The 18,634-nt window shown below is 40.3% G+C and overlaps 1 protein-coding gene across 1 annotated transcript; it reads left to right on the forward strand.

Annotated features, from left to right (window-relative positions):
* The first annotated feature begins 4,661 nt into the window (after positions 1 to 4,661).
* On the forward strand, positions 4,662 to 16,385 carry LOC134193333 (cilia- and flagella-associated protein 61-like). The gene is made up of 7 exons (XM_062662166.1): positions 4,662 to 4,781; positions 5,003 to 5,067; positions 13,481 to 13,622; positions 15,926 to 15,983; positions 16,055 to 16,092; positions 16,196 to 16,229; positions 16,286 to 16,385. Exons 1-7 carry the CDS (start codon positions 4,715 to 4,717, stop codon positions 16,368 to 16,370), a joined length of 489 nt encoding a protein of 162 aa, XP_062518150.1. The 5' UTR covers positions 4,662 to 4,714; the 3' UTR covers positions 16,371 to 16,385.
* Positions 16,386 to 18,634: the final 2,249 nt, after the last annotated feature.

Here is an 18,634-nt window from a genome sequence, read left to right on the forward strand (position 1 = left end):
GATGTACGTTAAGAACGTTTCATAACTTACGAACTGACGGGCGGTTCAAGAATTTTGTCTGCCAAGTGAAGCGTTTTTTGCACGCCATCGGATCACGTAAGCCTTACTGACACAATCACATTCCTGGAAATGGTCTCTCTGTTGTTTCCATCGCTCCAAGAACGGTGGAAAACATCATTTTCAGACCGTCTACAGACTGACCTTTTTTGTATGATTTATTTCCATCCAGCAGCATTCAAGAGAATTGGCGTTTTGTGAGATTCTTTGGCATTAAAGGCAATGGACACTGTCGTCAATCGTGTTTTTAGCAGTTTACAAAGCACTCATTCCTACGCAGGAACAGTTTCCGCGAACTCCCTTGATCACTGGACCGCTATTTTGGCTGCACACTACGCTGTGCTAAAGCTACGCAGTTCTCCGGAGTGTTCCTTTAAAAAATTGTTCTGGTTTGTTATATCTACAAACACAGCACTAGAAAGTACATGTATGGACCACACTCCTTTTGCATGGGGTTGCTGCAAATATTGTTATCTACAACAAAGCTATTATTTAAAATTTTACATGACACCTGATGCTCTATATTTCTTACTGAATTGCATAGAAGGGCAGCTAGGATCTATTGCTATGAGGTAAGTCAAGAATTGGTCTGGTTTGGCCAGATCTACTGACTCTTCTCAGCTTATTTGCACAGTTTCAATGGCTGCATTGTTGTTTTCTGTCTGCTTTATTTCAAATGTTGCAAGGTGCAATACATGTGAATCTAATGTCATATGTGATTTGCACTGAATGTTTCCATATGCAGTGTCTTTGGCAGATCTGTGGTATAAAATGAGAAGATAGATTTCCAGATACAGAAGTTCTTTCTAGAACCAATATGTGCAGTTTGGAATATTTTCTTCTCAAATGTCAATTTTGCTGGACTGGTCAAGTAATGCAAATGTAAGATACTAGAATTCTAAAGCAAATTCTTTGTGGGCAACTAGAAGAAGGGCAAAGACACCAAGGAGGACCAAAATTGAGGTTTAAAGATACTTTAAAAGGTCATCTGAAGTGCTGTGACATCAACCCATCTAGCCATGAGGTCCTTGTGAAAGACAGAGCTTTCCTGGCGACACTGTTATCGAACATCCACACATGAGTTTGAAGAGAAACTTTTTCAAGCTGCTGAAGTAAAGAGACAGTGTTGTAAGCAACAACGACAACAACATTAACCATCTCTACAGTCTCAACGTGTTACCTATCTTGTCGCTTGAAAGCAGGCCTCATGTCGCATCTCCGACATAGAAACATTGGAGGAGTCATCACCGAAAGCGGTGGACACACCATTATCATGTTTGCAAGTGTATCATGCTGTCAGTGAGGATCATATCTGGGCTTTAGTTGTTTTATAACTGTGTAACAAGTTTGTTAAAATTTATAGTCAATGCAGGACTAAGCACTGTCTTCTAACATTAATCTAATGCATTGCAAGAATCAGGATTGTAGAATGGTGTTCTCGTGTGATAGCAGACAAACGTTTGTGTCCTAAATAACTGCTTGTTTTATTATGATTGGCCTCATACACACATGACTCAATTCTGCAAGCCTGTCTGACCACATCGCCATGAACCTGAAACCTGGTTGGTGCATTTACAACAAACATGTCAGAATAGCTTTGATACAAATCTTGGTGATGTGCGTTTTATGTAAGGATCTAAATATGAATAAATTTATGTATTATTCTCTTGAATGGCAAATGCAAAATATTGAAGTAGTATGCAATCTATCACTATGAAGTTGGATTAGGCTTCACAGATGAAGCATTTCAACTATCTTTAGCAGCTGACAGATGGCAAAGAATCACTGTAGTCAAAGCGCTGTAAACTATTTTCACTTTGCATGAAAATCTGGTCATGATGGAATTTTTGCACTGGATAGAGAAATCACTCCATCTAACCACTAATTTTGGTATGCGCATTTGTTGCGTATGTCTTTTGAGTAGCCTCGTCCGCAGACCCACTTTTTGCTTGCACGTGGCCCACCACATGGCATAATAACTTAACACGTGGAGAAATATGTGCAAGCAAAAAGTGGGCCTGGAGACAATGTAGGCAATGTGAGCAGCTACTCCTGTTTATGGGTTATGGTTATACTCAATAGGTGTGTGTGCATGTGTGTGTGTGTGTGTGTGTGTGTGTGTGTGTGTGTGTGTGTGTGTGTGTGTGTGTGTGTGTGTGTGTGTGTGTGTGCATGCGTGTACGTGTGTGTGTGTGTGTGTATGTGTGTGTGTGTGTGTGTGTGTGTGTGTGTGTGTGTGTGTGTGTGTGTGTGTGTGTGTGTATGTGTGTGTGTGTGTGCGTGCGTGCAATAAGAGAACCCGTAGATTGACATTCCCACAAGCTAGTCTAGTAAGGCATATGACTTGACTTTGCAGTAAGCTTAGTTTTAAAGGCTGCTGTTTTGTGTTCATCTATAACGGTTTGGGACACCAGTCCAACTGATCCATGTTGTGCCATTGGCAGGGCCTTAACTCAGTATCCGGGATTACCACGAGGAGGTTGCACGACGAAATCCCCCAAAAGAGAAAGATCGCAAGGATGAGCAGAAACATTGGAAGTTTGATATACATTTCAGTTTTGATGGTTGTGCCATCACTGCTGTGAATCATGCCGGCTTTGTAAACCATCAAAGGCAGAATCATGGGTCAGTCCTTAACTGGCCAATGTCAGTATTGCCATCAAACTTTCCTTCAAAATGGCATCCACAACCACAAGCATTTTTGGTGTCAGAGAATTTCCACATCCCAACATAGCCTGTAGTGACCTTGACCTACACCGTTCCTTATTGGAATGAAAGCAGTCAAAGGAAAGGAAGGTGTCCGTGTCCTTGCATGTGTGTGTGTGTGTGTGTGTGTGTGTGTGTGTGTGTGTGTGTGTGTGTGTGTGTGTGTGTGTGTGTGTGTGTGTGTGTGTGTGTGTGTGTGTGTGTGTGTGTGTGTGTGTGTGTGTGTGTGTGTGTGTGTGTGTGTGTGTGTGTGTGTGTGTGTGTGTGTGTGTGTGTGTGTGTGTGTGTGTGTGTGTGTGTGTGTGTGTGTGTGTGTGTGTGTGTGTGTGTGTGTGTGTGTGTGTGTGTGTGTGTGTGTGTGTGTGTGTGTGTGTGTGCTGTAGCTCAATTGATTATAGAGTCATCCTATGGAGTGAGTACATCTGGGGCCTTGCAGGGTTGGAAGTTCAAGCCACAGTGATGGCAAACTATTGCATAATTTCCTTAAGCAAGAACCTTACACAATTGCTTCTCTCGACTCAGGGGTATAAATGAGTACCTGGTCTTTGATTAGGGCCCTAAACAGCCATGGGATATGACAGCCGCCGCTGGGGTCCAGGTGAGACTTTGGGTGCTCACACCACAGTTGACTTCACAAGTTGGTTCTCCTGAGAGTACCTGGTCTGGTTCCAGGAGATTGCTAGCGCAGTCCCAGAGTTTCTCTTGAGTAGCACACGGGAGCCCAGCTATTAGCTAAGGGCATGACCAAGAAATTGGCAGCTTCTGATGTTTAGGGTTTGAGAGGTGTGTGTGCCCCTTCATTGTTGTTGGCTCTGGAGGTTTTGACCCTCTTTGGTTTACCATCTGTCTTCTTCGATACCTTCAATGCTATCATCATGAGGAAACAGATTGGATCGACAGGTGTGCCGCACCCGTTGTTTGGGAGCAAGCCTACGGTAACATGTGTTGCAAGGAACAACCATTGCATTCATTACTTCGATCACTTGCAACATCAAAGTACCGTGTACTCATTTCCGGGGCCTTGCGTCTATTTTTGGTCATCACAGATGGAGACCTGGCCATGTGCATGGAGTACCAACAGTAGAAATGATGGCACGGCGTAGGCAAAGAAAGTGCTCTCATTGTGGAATGAAGTAGAACAATGGTCTACTCGTGTGTGTGTGTGTGTGTGTGTGTGTGTGTGTGTGTGTGTGTGTGTGTGCGTGCGTGCGTGCATGCATGCGTGTGTGCGTACATTCGTGTGTGTACTTTATTACTTCACTTAAAAGGCATGCTATTATAAATAAAGTCCGTTTACCAGCTTTGTCTCCAGCTGACTTCTTTTTTGTGATGGGCATTTTGGCAAGTGAAAATGTGCTTGCCTATGAAATTTGTATGTTAATCAATTATGCAACAAGATCATCCTTAGTCCAGCGTGTTGATTTGCCTTTTCCATTTTGCTATTTTGCTGTGATATTAGTATCAAGACATCAACCTCAAATTACTGCAACTATCCTACTTCATTCTATAATAACAACATTTTGTCGTACAAAGCATGTCGTTATAGCTACCTCTAGTTGTAGCAGCCTTTGTAAAACTCATTGATAATGGCATACTAGTATTGTGAGGTACATAATGCAATATGTATGTCTGTATTTTTGTATAATATATCATGTATTATCTCTAAATATGTTACTAACATACAATATAGTCTGACAAGGATCTAAAGAGAGTCTATCGAAAATTAGTCTAGAATTGTACTTTCATAAACAAACAGAGTTGTTTATGTCTGTATTTATATATGTATGTAAGATGTATATTTGCATTTTATTTTTACTGCTTGTTTTTCTGTTATTTTTTGTTTCTCTATTTCTTGTTCATGTCTCATTCTGTCTGTTTGTCTGGCAGTTTATTTGTCTGTTTGTTTGCCTGACTTTCTGTCTTGTGTTTAAACAGTTTGTTATTTTGTAGAATGGAGGATCATGATGATCTTACTCCCATTTTCCAAAGGCAGAGTGATGTGTTAACAGCAACTTATGGTAACATTATCACATGCGCAATCGTGCATGTGTGCGTGTGCATGCGTGCGCGTGCACACACACACACACACACACACACACACACACACACACACACAAGCACGCACGCACGCACATGCACACACACACACACACACACACACACACACACACACACACACACACACACTTCTTTCTTAGATCTATATCAATTTTTGGTTATTGTCTGTTTTGTGTATTAGGTGATTACTTTTTAGCTGAATTAATTGAAGCTCAAGATGAAAGCAACAAAGCTGTTGTTGCTGAGGTAACTGTATTTTTACAATATGTGCTTTAATCTTTGTCGTCTCTTCTATCTGTGAATTTCTACTTATTGGTAGTTAGACAGGGTAAATCTGAAAACAAGTATTAGATGTACTTGTCACCTCTTGTAGAGAAATTGTAGATAATTATGGAATTTGAAATTATGAAAGCTTAGCATAATCACAGGGTACCCTGTATGTAGGGATTGACAAGGTTGTGTGGGCGTGGTCATATTTTAGACCTTCAGAAATCACCTTAAAACGCAGCTAAATATTTTGAAAATGACAAATAGAAATGCTTACAAGTTCAACTATGCTTGACTACTTCTTGATTGATCTCAGCTCGTCTTCAGAACTAGAAAAACGCTCGTCAATTTTGGAGTTTTCGCCGGATTTTGTCTTCTTTCTTCTTCTTTTTCGTCACGCATAACTCTTTGACTACGGCTAAAACTTTGGGAAACGACGTAGAATAAGCTGACCTGTATTCTTTTGATGATAGAAAAAAGAAACATGTAAGAAAAAAGATTTGTAGAATGGATTTGAACCTGCTACCCTACTTATGTTACACGTAATTGTTGTAAACGACTGTTAACAAACAATAACCAGGCAGCCAATCACAAGCTCCTACTACGTTGCAGGAAGCAGTTTAGCAAGGTGACAAGAGTTCTTGACACGTGTTGTGGTTGAAAAACCTGAAAGTGATTTTCTTGCCTACAGTTAGGCAATGAATCGTGCTTTTGAATCGCACGAGCAAATGGAAGTGCGTAGAAGTAGTGAAATTGAACGTCATCGCAATCAAAGATGCAATATACCTATTCTTGTCGTATAGTTGGAACACCAACACCTTCAAGCAGAAGCAAGAGCAAATTTGGCTCGCTTTCATCACGAAATGTCAACGTTGCAGTTCTCATAATATGGCATTTGTTTACGATCGAGCTGGGTGTGTCGTACGATGAAATTTTGCACACAGAGTTCATGAGTTGTCTATATAGCTACTCTAGTGTCGTGACCTCACGTATAAGCCACTAATCGAAGACCTCGTACAGTGTACTGTGTCTACAAGCTTGTCGCGTGTAGAAGCCGAGCATTGCCCAAGACGCTCAGCACGTACAGTGTGCTCTACAATACACGCTCGGTCACGTGCACGTGCACAAATGTCAGTAGAGTTCAATGACATTGACAATGATGACGAAGAAGAAGCTGACGATCTTGAAACTGGCATCTCATGGTTGTCATGTCGTACCCTTACGTGTTCAAATGGTACAGTTCGTGTACAATCTGCCATCCTTAATTATATTATCGGACCCTTACATTTTCTTGTTGGTTATTTATGCCATTTGGACACTCCAAGAATAGTCCTAATGCATGTGAAGTTCAGAAATGTATTCATGCAGCTTGTGAATGTTCGCTTGAGTCATGGCCAGTCTAGCTCACAGCCCTATATCTAGCAAGACTGGCAGAACAAATAGTTCAGAAAATTTTTAGTTTGATGGCTCAAGAGAAATTTCTATTGGCAAACTGAAAGTTTTTTGAACTAAACACTCGTTTCCGCCAACAATTGAATAATTTACTTTCTTTAACGATTCTATTTTCAATTTTGTATAACATCCTCCAGACTTGTCAACGATGCTACCCAGATAACAAAACTGATCAAAATCCTGTAAGTGGCCATCCATGGATTTATGAGCTTGCTTTTTGCCCATGCTAGGAACTTTAGTTCAACTTGACACAAACTTTATGCGAGCATTCGTCTAGAGATTATTGTAGACAACCAAGAGATCTTGCAATAACAACTAAATCATCTGCATACATTCCTTCTTTAATCTCAGTATGACCTTTTGCAAGAGATCGAAATCTTTTGCAGTACACACACACACACACACACACACACACACACACACACACACACACACACACACACACACACACACACACACACACATGCACGCATGCATGCACGCACACACACGTGCACACGTGCGCGCACACACACAGACACACACACAGACACACACACACACACACACACACACACACACACACACACACAGACACACACACACACACACACACACACACACACACACACACAGACAGACAGACACACACACACACACACACACACACACACACACACACACACACACACACACACACACACATAAACACACACACACACACATGCACACACACACACACACACACACACACACACACACACACACACACACACACACACACACACACACACACAACTACTTGCACATATGCTTGTAGCTCTCAAGTGAGTAGAACACAGCTTCATTTATTGGTGGTAATTTATAATTGCAACGAAATGTAACGTCTGCATAATTCAAACCTAAACACAAACACTGCACAGCTTCTTTGCATATTTTGCATGTACACTGGAAACCTAATCCACATGCTCAAGATGTGTGTGACACAACATGATAAAAAATACACATATACCAAGTATGATTTGGGAAATGTGTATTTTTGTTAGGCTACTTATGTTTATAGTTAATGGAGTAGGTTTTGCTTTCGCACTCCTAAAAAGTTACTAAACTAGAATTTTAAAAACTTTTTCTCTGAAAAAATAATAGATGTAAGGATTGTATAAGAAGTAATAGAAACAAGATTTAGATAATATGAACCAAAGCCAGACATCATTATTGAATCCTTCCAACACACATTCCCTACATTTTACCTTTAGTGGGTTGGAAGGATTCAATAATGATGTCTGGCTTTGGTTCATATTATCTAAATCTTGTTTCTATTACTTTTTATGCAATCCCTATAGCTTTTTCTTTTTTTCAGAGAAAAGTTTTAAAATTCTAATCTCTTTACTAAGTTCTAGGATACCTCCCCAAAGCAGATTGTTTAGAAGTGCAATTAGAGTCCATACGAGCAACATGACCCAGCCAATGCAGCAGGTGTGACATCTAAATGTTGAAAATTCATTCACTTATGCCGAAACATAAATACAATCCATAACAAAATTTTGTGGCAAAATTTGGTAGGGATTTTGCATCGAACTACATTGAATTCGAGATGAATGACAGCGAATTCGCAGTGATTCACAGCGAATTTGGGCACCGCAAATTTTCATAACGAATTCATGGTGACTTCCTGCGACTTGCTGCAACTCACAGCAACTCACGGCAGATTCACAGCGAGATTTTGCAAGGGGAACTGCTTTAATGTAATGCATTTCTCCCTCTGTTGATGTTTGGTGTCCAATTGTGGTCCTGTGAAAAATATCTAGACGTCCTAGTGCACACACACACACACACACACACACACACACACACACACACACACACACACACACACACACACACACACACACTTGACTTGACTTGACTTGACTTGACTACAGCTGCCAGTGTCTGGCCACGCCACCCCATATATGGGGAGAGCTGAAAGACGAGGTAATTACTGTCTTCACTTATGTCTCTGTATGTCCTTGAGCCACCAGAAACGTCTTCCACATGTGCAAGACAGGGGAAGTTGACTGCTGTCTTTTTCACACACACACACACACACACACACACACACACACACACACACACACACACACACACACACACACACACACACACACACACACACGTGGACAAATGGACAAATGTCAAGCCCACCACGTCGTTCAATGTCAACATTAAGGTCAGTTGTGGAGATGGCTCAGGGCCTCCATGCGCTACGTGGAGGCTTAAGGCCAGCACTACAATCCACCTGGAGTCATCCAGGTGCACTGACTATTGTGCAGCTCTGGGACTGGACACCAAGGCCCACAAGTACCCGTCTGCTGCATGATGTTACTTACATGATGTTACTTTACTGCCAAGCCAGCAGTCATGTCCACCCCAGTCAATGACCAGGTACCCATTTATACTCCTGAGTTGAGAGAAGCAATTGTGTGTAAGTTTCTTGCTTAAGGCTGCAGTTACACTACATTAACATTAGGGTCACATTGTCATTCACATTAATTGCATACTAATGGTAATGTGGGCAAGAGGTCACACCTGTACTTCTGTCATTGTGGGAAGAAGTGGGTGTGGTGCGAAAATTCTGCTAAGTCATCACCATGCTTTTCTTTTCTGCTACTTGTTGCTAGTTCAGAGTGATCGGGTAGTCTTTTCACCAGATGTGGGCTTTTGCTTTGTGTGGAGGCGTCGCTCTAGAGAACGTAGATTTCATTCTGGTAGTAATTCTGGTTGGTCTTTGCAACTGTACATGACTCTTGCCAGCTTACCGCAGTTTATTCGACACCTGGGCAAGCTTAGTCTCAAAAGGCAATTCTGGTGTGCTCCACGGAGACGGGGATTTTGGGAACATGATGTACAAAGTTGTTGTTTCTTGTATAGTTCACAAGCAAAGTACACACGTTTTATTAAAATAAAGTTTGAAGCAATTAGTTGAGGTAAACTATTCAATCAATACTACAGCTACTACAGCAACAACAAACAACAACTACAACAACACTTTGACAACAACAGCATCATGCATGTTCCAACAAAGCCTTTACAGATTAATTAAGCAATAATACAATATATGATTACTTTATTTACTTTCTCTGCCAGAGTCAAAAAGGCGTTTGAATAGCTCTGCTTGGAACAGCTGTTGTTGCTGCATCATTAGCTGCTGGTGCTCCATCCTTGCTCTATCCATTCGTTCTCTTGTTTCTTCCTCCTTCTGCCTGACCTCCAACTCCCTGAGCACTGAGAGAATGAGGTGTTTTTGTTTGTCTTTAGCCTTCTCTTCCTTTCATTTTTTAGTTTGTGGCTGAAGGTCTTTATCACCATCATGGTCACTACTGACATCAATTACAGCACTGGTAGGAGTAGTCGGTCGAGATGATGCCTTGCTGCCGATGTCATTCTGGAGAGAAGCCTCAGAAAGGTGTGACATTTCTAGAGGTGGCTGTGCTTCACTGGCATCATCTGCAATGCCAGGCCCAAGCGTTGGATGAGTCTTGAAGACATCAAAAAGGTCTTAAAATTTGGCCAAGCCATAGCTGCAGCTTCCACATCGATAGACAAATCGTCATCGTCAGTGGCATGACCGGTTTCTTTGGGACGCTGGAACTGACTATAAAATCTCTTGGCTTTTGCTGACATGTTGTCCACCTTTGCCACCACTTCCTTGGGTGTAAGCTGAACGTTGGCGTCTTCTGTTGTCGTATACTCATTGAGCAACTCTGCTGCCTTTCTTGCTTTTGCTTTCTTTGTCACCATGACGCTACCAAAACGCTCTAGCACGTCTGCCAGATTTCAATTAGTTTCTGCTGGACGTTGGTAGGCCACTGCACTTTCTGCTTTTGTTTTGAAGTTACGCTAACGCTAGCAGTTGTACTGGCAGGATCCCGTTCAGTCGACATACTTTGTTGCGCACAGAAGAGTTGAGTCAATACGAAAGGACAAAGTCGTCAACGCAAACTGAGGCTTTGTACAAGTGCTAGGGAAACTCTAGCGACCGCAGTAGCGTAGGACTGCGTGGTCAACTGACCAAAACAATGGTAATGTCAATGCTAAATGCCGGTCTCAGCCCACATTGACATTCTGATTCACATTCTATTTACATTGGCATTCACATTACGCTAATGAGCTATCAACTGTACGTGTGACCAACATAATGGAAATGTCAATGGCAATGTGGATAGTGTGACCGCAGCCTAAGGAAATTATGCCATAGCTCACCATCACTGTGACTTGAACCTGCAACCCTGCAGGGTCCCAGATGTTCTCTTTCTCCAAATGCACTCTCTAACCAATTGAGCTACAGCACCACACACACACACACACACACACACACACACACACACACACACACACACACACACACACACACACACACACACACACACACACACACACACACACACACACAAACACACACACACACACACACACACACACACACACACACACACACACACACACACACACACAAATGGACAATGGACAAATGTCAAGCCCTCCACGTCACTCGACGTCAACCCTAAGGTCAGTTGCAGAGATAGTTCCCCCTGCCTCTAGAGACAGGGCCTCCATGCGTTACATGGAGGCTTAGGGCCGGCGCTACTATCCACCTGGAGCTTGGCCGGAGTCATCCAGGTGCACTGACTATGGCGCAGCTCTGGGACTGGACACCAAGGCCCACAAGTTCCTTGTCTGCTGCATGATGTTACTTGCATGATATTACTGTACTACCAAGCCAGCGGTTATGTCCACCCTAGTCAATGACCAGCTACTCATTTATACTTCTGAGTCGAGAGAAGCAATTGTGTGTAAGTTTCTTGCTTAAGGAAATTATGCCATAGATCGATGTCACTCTGACTTGAACTTGCAACCCTGCAAGGTCCCGGATGTTCTCTTTCTCTAAATGCACTCTCTAACCAATTGAGCTACAGCACCACACACACACACACACACACACACACACACACACACACACACACACACACACACACACACACACACACACACACACACACACACACACAAATGGACAAAAAATGAACAAATGTTAAGCCCTCCACGTCTTTCAACGTCGACCTTGAGGTCAGTTGTGAAGATAGCTCCCCCTGCCTCCATGCGCTACGCGGAGTCTTGGGCCAGCGCTACAATCCACCTGGAGCTTGGCCAGAGTCAGCCAGGGACACTGACAATGGCGCAGCTCTGGGACTGGACACCAAGGCCCACACGTACCCGTCTGCTGCATGATATTGCTGCCAAGCCAGAGGTCTTCTCCACCCCAGTCAATGACCGGGTACTCATTTATACTCCTGAGTCGAGAGAAGCAAGTGTGGGTGAGTTTCTTGCTCAAGGAAACTGCGACAGTGTTGCCTCCACCAGGATCAAACCTTCAACCCTCATCACGGAATACAAGATCCCGGATGTCATCACCAACGCTCTACCATCTGCTCCACCGTGCCCCCCCACACACACACACACCACACACGAGGACAAGATAAGAGCCTCAGACACATATGTAATGTTGAAGTAACTTGCATTTTGCTATATACATGTATAAACTTTGCCAGTGCTACTATTTTTTAGGCTGAAAATGGAGAAAGTGTGACTGGGTAACATGGTTATATTTGTAGCTATCATTTCTTGAGAGAATGATTTGAAGCCAACAGCTGTTATGAGCTACCTTGAAAGAAGAAAAGTGTGTGGGGAAATTTTGTGCAATTACAGATCATTGCACAATTAAATGAATGCAGTTGGTTTCCTTTTGCACAAATTAGTTGGGTTGTCTGTTGAACTTGTTATCACGCACAAATTAATTCTGCGCTAATAATGGTTACCCTGAAATTGCTCAACTATATATATATATATATATATATATATATATATATATATATATATATATGGCGTCGTACAGTGTCAATACATGAAAGAAAGAATATCGCGAGATAATTTCACCGTAAATGGTTAAACAGAATGTAATTTTGATACGTTTCAACCCGAAGGCTGTTTCAATCAGGTATAACCGTAATTGACTGTTTGTTGTTTTTAATATGTTCTCCTGTTACATTACAAAATGTCACCACCAATTGTTAACTATATTAAGTCCGGCATCCTGATTCATACTATGCCTATTTTTCTGATCCATATAGCCTCTTTTGCACGTCTTTGTAGTATCCTCCTCCTGTAGCTAGTTTTTTGCACTTTTCCCAGTCCACTTGATGTCCTAGTTTCCAACAATGTGCTGCCACTGCGTTTGCGTTTACGTCTCCTAGTTCGACTGAAACTTGGTGATGTTGCTTAGGCATTTTGAGTGTTGTGACGTAAACACAAATGCAGTGGCAGCACATTGTTGGAAACTAGGACATCAAATGGACTGGAAAAAGTGCAAAAACTAACTACAGAAGGGGGATACTACCAAAGAAGAGTAAAAGAGGCTATCTGGATCAGAAAAAATAGCCATAGTATGAATCAGGATGCCGGACTTAATATAGTTAACAATTGGTGGTGACATTTTGTGACGTAACAGGAGAACATATTCAAAAACAACAAACAGTCAATTACGGTTATACCTGATTGAAAACGGCCTTCGAGTTGAAACATATCAGAAATACGTTCTGTTAACCATTACGGTGAAATTCTCTCGCGATCTTTCTTTCATATATATATTCGCTCAATTTTCTTCTTTTAGGGTATTTAGAAGTATTTAATTGTTACCTAGGCCACTGTTTTTGCATCAGTACTAGTGAGGACTTGATACATTAGTGCTTCTAAATATTAAGGCATTGATAAAAATTATGTTCAGAGCTTTTATGTTTCTCAAAGACAGGTGCAGATGAAATTGGTAGATGCTTTGTCTGATTGATGAACGTTTATGCAGTCATTTGTTCTTACTTGTTATATGAATTACTTGCTAATTTAGTAATGTGGTTTTGTATTTACGTAGGTTGGTGGTACTGCTGTCGGATTTATGAATGTCACTTGCAATGTTGATATTGATTTGCTGAGTGGCTGCTTTGAACTTGGGCCTTGCCATGGTTTGAAAAAACAAAGTGATGATGATACTTGGGAAGAGAGAACAGCATCAGGTGTTTATTGGAGCCATTTCTACATGATTGAACAACGTGCTTGCATCACTTAATGACATGCCATTATAACGCGAATCTTAGCAGAGAGCTGTTATGCTTTGTAGAACAGGTTTTTGTTATAAATAAGATAGATTTACCAGGCAACCTTGGTTTTGTACCCAACTATTTGTTTTTACTTTGTCTGTGGCTGTCTTTGTTTCTTTGCTAATTGTTGGTTACATATAAGGTACGTGTGTTTATGTGACTTCAGCGGAAATGTGGATCACAATTTTTTGAGTGTTGTCATCATCAAGTTAATCTATTGTAATCTTCTAAGATCATTTTCCCATTATTGCATAGACACACACACTCTCTCTCTCCTCTCTCCTCTCTCCTCTCTCCTCTCTCCTCTCTCCTTTCTCCTCTCTTCTCTCCTCGATTTTGACACATCAAACTCAGATTACTGCACCTATTGTACTTCATTGTGTAACCTATGGCACCTTGCTTTATGACAGCTTGCTGTTACAGTTACCAGGTCTTGTAATTTTTGTTACATTCACCATACAGTAGTACTGAAAATTAAAAGACACTTGACAAAAGTTCTGTGAAGACTCTTGATTAGTCACTGTCTTTATGTACGAATACCATCCATCAAATAGAATTGACACATACATGTAACTAGTGATTTTGTCAGAATTAACTTAAGCAAGATTGTTTGGTTACCAGGGTACTGTATTAGACATTAAGAACGTACCCTAGAGAATTAAAATTTGATATTATGTGCAGTGACATGCAAGTGATATTACGTTATAATCAAAATGTTAAACTAAACAACAATGGTTTGTTCAAGTTAATTAATGGTAACAGCTATGTGTAATAACTGCACTTCGGTAACTGATTGGTACTTGTTAAGTTGTTGTATTTGTGTCATATTTGGTCTTAGTAACTTTAAATTTTAAATGGTTGGTTAAGAAAGTCTAAGTTATTGACAATATAAATTTCAGAAAAAGTGGTATTTTGAATGTTGAATCCACCAACACAAAATAGAAGTGGCAGATGAGGATAGAAATTTGCAAGTAAATGTGTTGCTTTAATATTCACTGCATCGTAATTTAGTTAATTTGCTTGACTCTCTAGCCATTTATATTTGGGATCTTGATTTCTTTGAACAGTAAACTTGTTCTCTGCTGTAACGACAGAACTACACTGTACGTTATGAACATGTATGTCTGGTAAGATGTGAACAGCAGACCAAGTTTCATGTGCATTGATTTGTCTAATGGCTGCACATGACTCATCAATCTGAAGGTGGATACTATTGCTTGTGCCAACAGGGTGATATGGCAATAGATTCTCTTAAACGCATTATTACATTTCTGACCAGGTGTACAGATCTATTGCAGATGGTTCTAATACACTTATGACTGAATCATTACATTTTAATAGTTTATAGACAATTTTCACCATGTTTTTAGTGTTGTCTAACAATAATGGGAAACATTTGGATCTAATAAGCAGTTCTATTGGAATCATTTCTTTTTATTATTACGCCAAGCATTGTAGTAAATGTAGCAAATGTCTATTTGTCATTGACTGACTGTTCCACTTTGCAAATGTTCTTTGAACTTTGACACATGTAGCTACATGGGATGTACAGATAGTGTCTTAGGTTAGGCAAATGTTTTGCTCTCAGATTTTACTAAAACTTGAATAATTTCGATAATGAGAATGAGTACACCAAATTTCACTGTTTTTAACAGTTTGAATGAATAAATTTATCAGCAGTAATTGTCTTTTTTTAGCAAGAGGTGGAACAGTAGACTAGTTAGTTATTTGTACTTTGTCATCCTGTTTGGCAATATAGAAACAGCTTCACATCACATTGTCACAGGTCAGAATGTGCCTTGTGCTTTGTGTCTATAATGTAGTAACAGGGTAACCGGTTGCATAAATTAATGCATATCAACTTATGACATTACTGTTTGTTATACACACAAATGCTGTAATAGACGTTGTTCTATTCATTGTGTGAATACGTGTCAGATTATGTCAAGGCATCTTTGATACATGGTAATGTGCAACAGCCATCATACAATAATCATTGTAAACCAGGCTTGCTTACTTGATTAAAAAGCATGATGTCATGTTGTTTTAGGAATGGGCCCTAATTTTAATAGCAGAGGGTTTCTTCTTATTGCATTAATTATGGAGTTGTATAATGTAAGAGATCTTGTATTTTGACCAGTTTGCTTTTCTCTTGTTCTCAGTGTGCAACTTGTCTACATTGTGTTTGTGTGTTTGATATATTGCTGTTTATTTGCCAGAGATTTGCTCTGAATCAGCATTGTCAAGCACCACGAGATGTGACAGTAATAATGAACGGTTAGTCTCTTAGAAACTTGATTTTCTTTTTAGACTTTATGTATGATACATTGTATTGTGGTTCGATGTAGTTCAAGTTCTAATACTGCTTTGTTGGGGAGATATCAAGGTGAAAATCTTGTTTGGACTATGATTTACCGTGTCTACTTTTAGTTGGTTTAGTGTTGTGCATTTTCAAAATAAGACAGTTAATGATATATTTATCTTATTAGAGCAAGGGAGTAGACCTGTCAGTGCATTGTCAAGGTAGTGATGCAGATGCTGCTGTCTAGTGCAAGCTTAATTTTGTCGTGTTTATGTAGTGTTCGAAGTCAATCTGTTGTCGCTACTCCTCATGGTAAGTTGCATATACTGAAACATTGTCGTAGTTGGATATCAGTTGGTTAGAATGGCAGTTTGGAAATTTGCATAGCATTTTGTCTGCAGTGCTTTGGGGTATATTGTATCTTATTCTTTCCTTGAGGAGAGTGTATAATTTGACTGCCCTCTTCTGAAATGGTTGAAGTCGGAAGGAATGCAACATCATTTAAATGAGGTCAAGCTCTTCTAGAAGCTGACCAGCTGTATTGACTTTAAAACTAATGCAGTCAACTGGAAGAGTGTGTCACACGTTCTAATTTTGGATTTGTTATTTATTGACATTATAACCTTTTCAATTGCGGTGTTTCATGGCCTATCAGTGTTTTGCAGCAGATTTTATTGGATGTCAATCAACATTAATTGCCATGCAATAACAGCCTAGAAGTTAGTTAAGCATATACAGTCCGCGTCAAAACTATTGACATATTTACACTTGGAGGCATGGCCATGGGTAGCATGAGCAGAAACGCATTTGTTTTCACATCACATATGTTTTTAGATAGAAGAGAACTAGTGTCAATGCTCGTAGGTTTGCTAGTCTTTTGGAAACTGAGTCACAAGTGCACATCAGTAGCTTGTGTCCGCCTTTCATTTTTTGATAGCATCCCTCGCTGGCATAGCTATATACAAAGGCACATTTGGCTAGATATGCGTTTGATGTACGGCACAGATCACAAAAAAGGCATGAGCAAGTGCCACTCCGCCTGGATTGCGTCTTCAAGTTCATGAAAGTTTGAGGCCCAGCCAACCGTGATGCCGAAAGTCTGGTTTTTTGCTTCACTAGTAGCGGAATTTTTTTACGCGTAATGTAGCAATACTTGTGTCATGAAGTTCTCTTCTGCTTGTTGGAAGAACCAACGACAACTCCTTCCTGTGCTGATAGCTGAGCGGATGGGCAAGTTTGTTTGCTGTCTGTTGTTCCTTGTTGTGTCATGTTCACTAATTGAAGCTGTTCAATGGTTTTCAGCTAGTTTTTGGTCTTCCACTGAAAGCTCTTTGTTGAATTTCTTCTCCACTGTCCAGTCTTTTGAGAGTTCAGTAAACAGTGGGCGAGAAACACATAAAGAGTTGGCAGATCTTAGCTATTTGGTTTCTTGGTACTGGAACAGAAAATCGCAGCGTTGTCTTTCAAGACTCATCTGATGATGGAAAAGTTCTCTACGCGGATGTGCAGACTATGAAATAGCTTTTTGTGGCTGCTTGTCAGCTGTTTGAGAAATGTGGTGCAGTTTCTTAGTAAATAGCAAGACAAGAAACTCTCCAAAAATAGTACAGGTAAACCAGAAATGTGTCAATAGTTTTGACGTGGACTGTAGGTACTGGATGTTCTTAATTTTTGCTTTTTCAAGTGATGCTGCCATTGCAATTTTACTTGCAGTGGTGCTGGGAATACACAGACAGATTAATTATGTAAAGTTCTAATGCAGAGAAAGAAGGAACGTGACAGTTTGTAGTACTTTCAAGAGTTTTTGAGTTTAATGAAAACTTTTTAATAAACTGCCTTTTCTAACACCTCTTTGCTTTGTTACTTTATTTATTGTGGTGAGTTGGCGGACCATACTAGAACTAAAGGTATCATTTAAGTGCTCTCAAACAGTCAGGTTTGATTACTGAGTAGTTCAAAAGTTTGTTGCTTTACCCAAATGCTATGTTTTTAGATTGCAATTTTATAATTTTTATTTGCAACTATATTGTTTTACAATTCTAACAACGATTTAATCTTTGGAATTGTTGCTAAGCACTTCTTAAGCAGAAGTGCTCCAGACTAATGTTATATATCAATTAACTTTCAGTTGATTGTAGATATAAATTGGCAGAAGTTTGCTTTTTTTGAAGTTACATTGTTTTGTCAAACTCGACATGGCTATATGTGTACACAGAAACAAGAGAGATCAGTGAGACCTGATAGAAGTGCTCAAGTCCCACGTTTAGAATATTAACAGGTCACAAAGCCACAAAGAGAAGGCCCATCATAAATACAAAAAACAGCACAGTTGCAGAAAGATACAAAACAATGTAACTTCAAAAAAGGAACGCAGAAAGAGTCAAATCAAAATAGATGATCAGCTGAAGTGGGTTGTGGAGTGTTTTCAATAATCAGACAATGCTTTGATTTTGCTTGAAAGTGAGGGTATCCACACTAACTGTAAGTATTGGAACTCTTCCTCAACATCTGTCTAGATGTGTGTGTTTTAGTTTACTGATTGAATTTTGCTGGCTATTTGTGTTATTAATATGTCATCTAAGTAGACCACTACTCCTGGAATTGCTTGCAACAGAGTTTCCATCAT

This window comes from Corticium candelabrum, chromosome 17, assembly GCF_963422355.1.
Source record: "Corticium candelabrum chromosome 17, ooCorCand1.1, whole genome shotgun sequence".
NCBI lineage: Eukaryota > Metazoa > Porifera > Homoscleromorpha > Homosclerophorida > Plakinidae > Corticium > Corticium candelabrum.

Bases quoted from the DNA above. Each gene is read 5' to 3' on its own strand.
- LOC134193333 (XM_062662166.1), top strand. From the start codon at position 4,715: ATGGAGGATCATGATGATCTTACTCCCATTTTCCAAAGGCAGAGTGAT. The intron at 4,782-5,002 runs GTAACATTATCA...TTTGTGTATTAG, and splicing joins TGTGTTAACAGCAACTTATG to GTGATTACTTTTTAGCTGAA. The intron at 5,068-13,480 runs GTAACTGTATTT...GTATTTACGTAG, and splicing joins ACAAAGCTGTTGTTGCTGAG to GTTGGTGGTACTGCTGTCGG.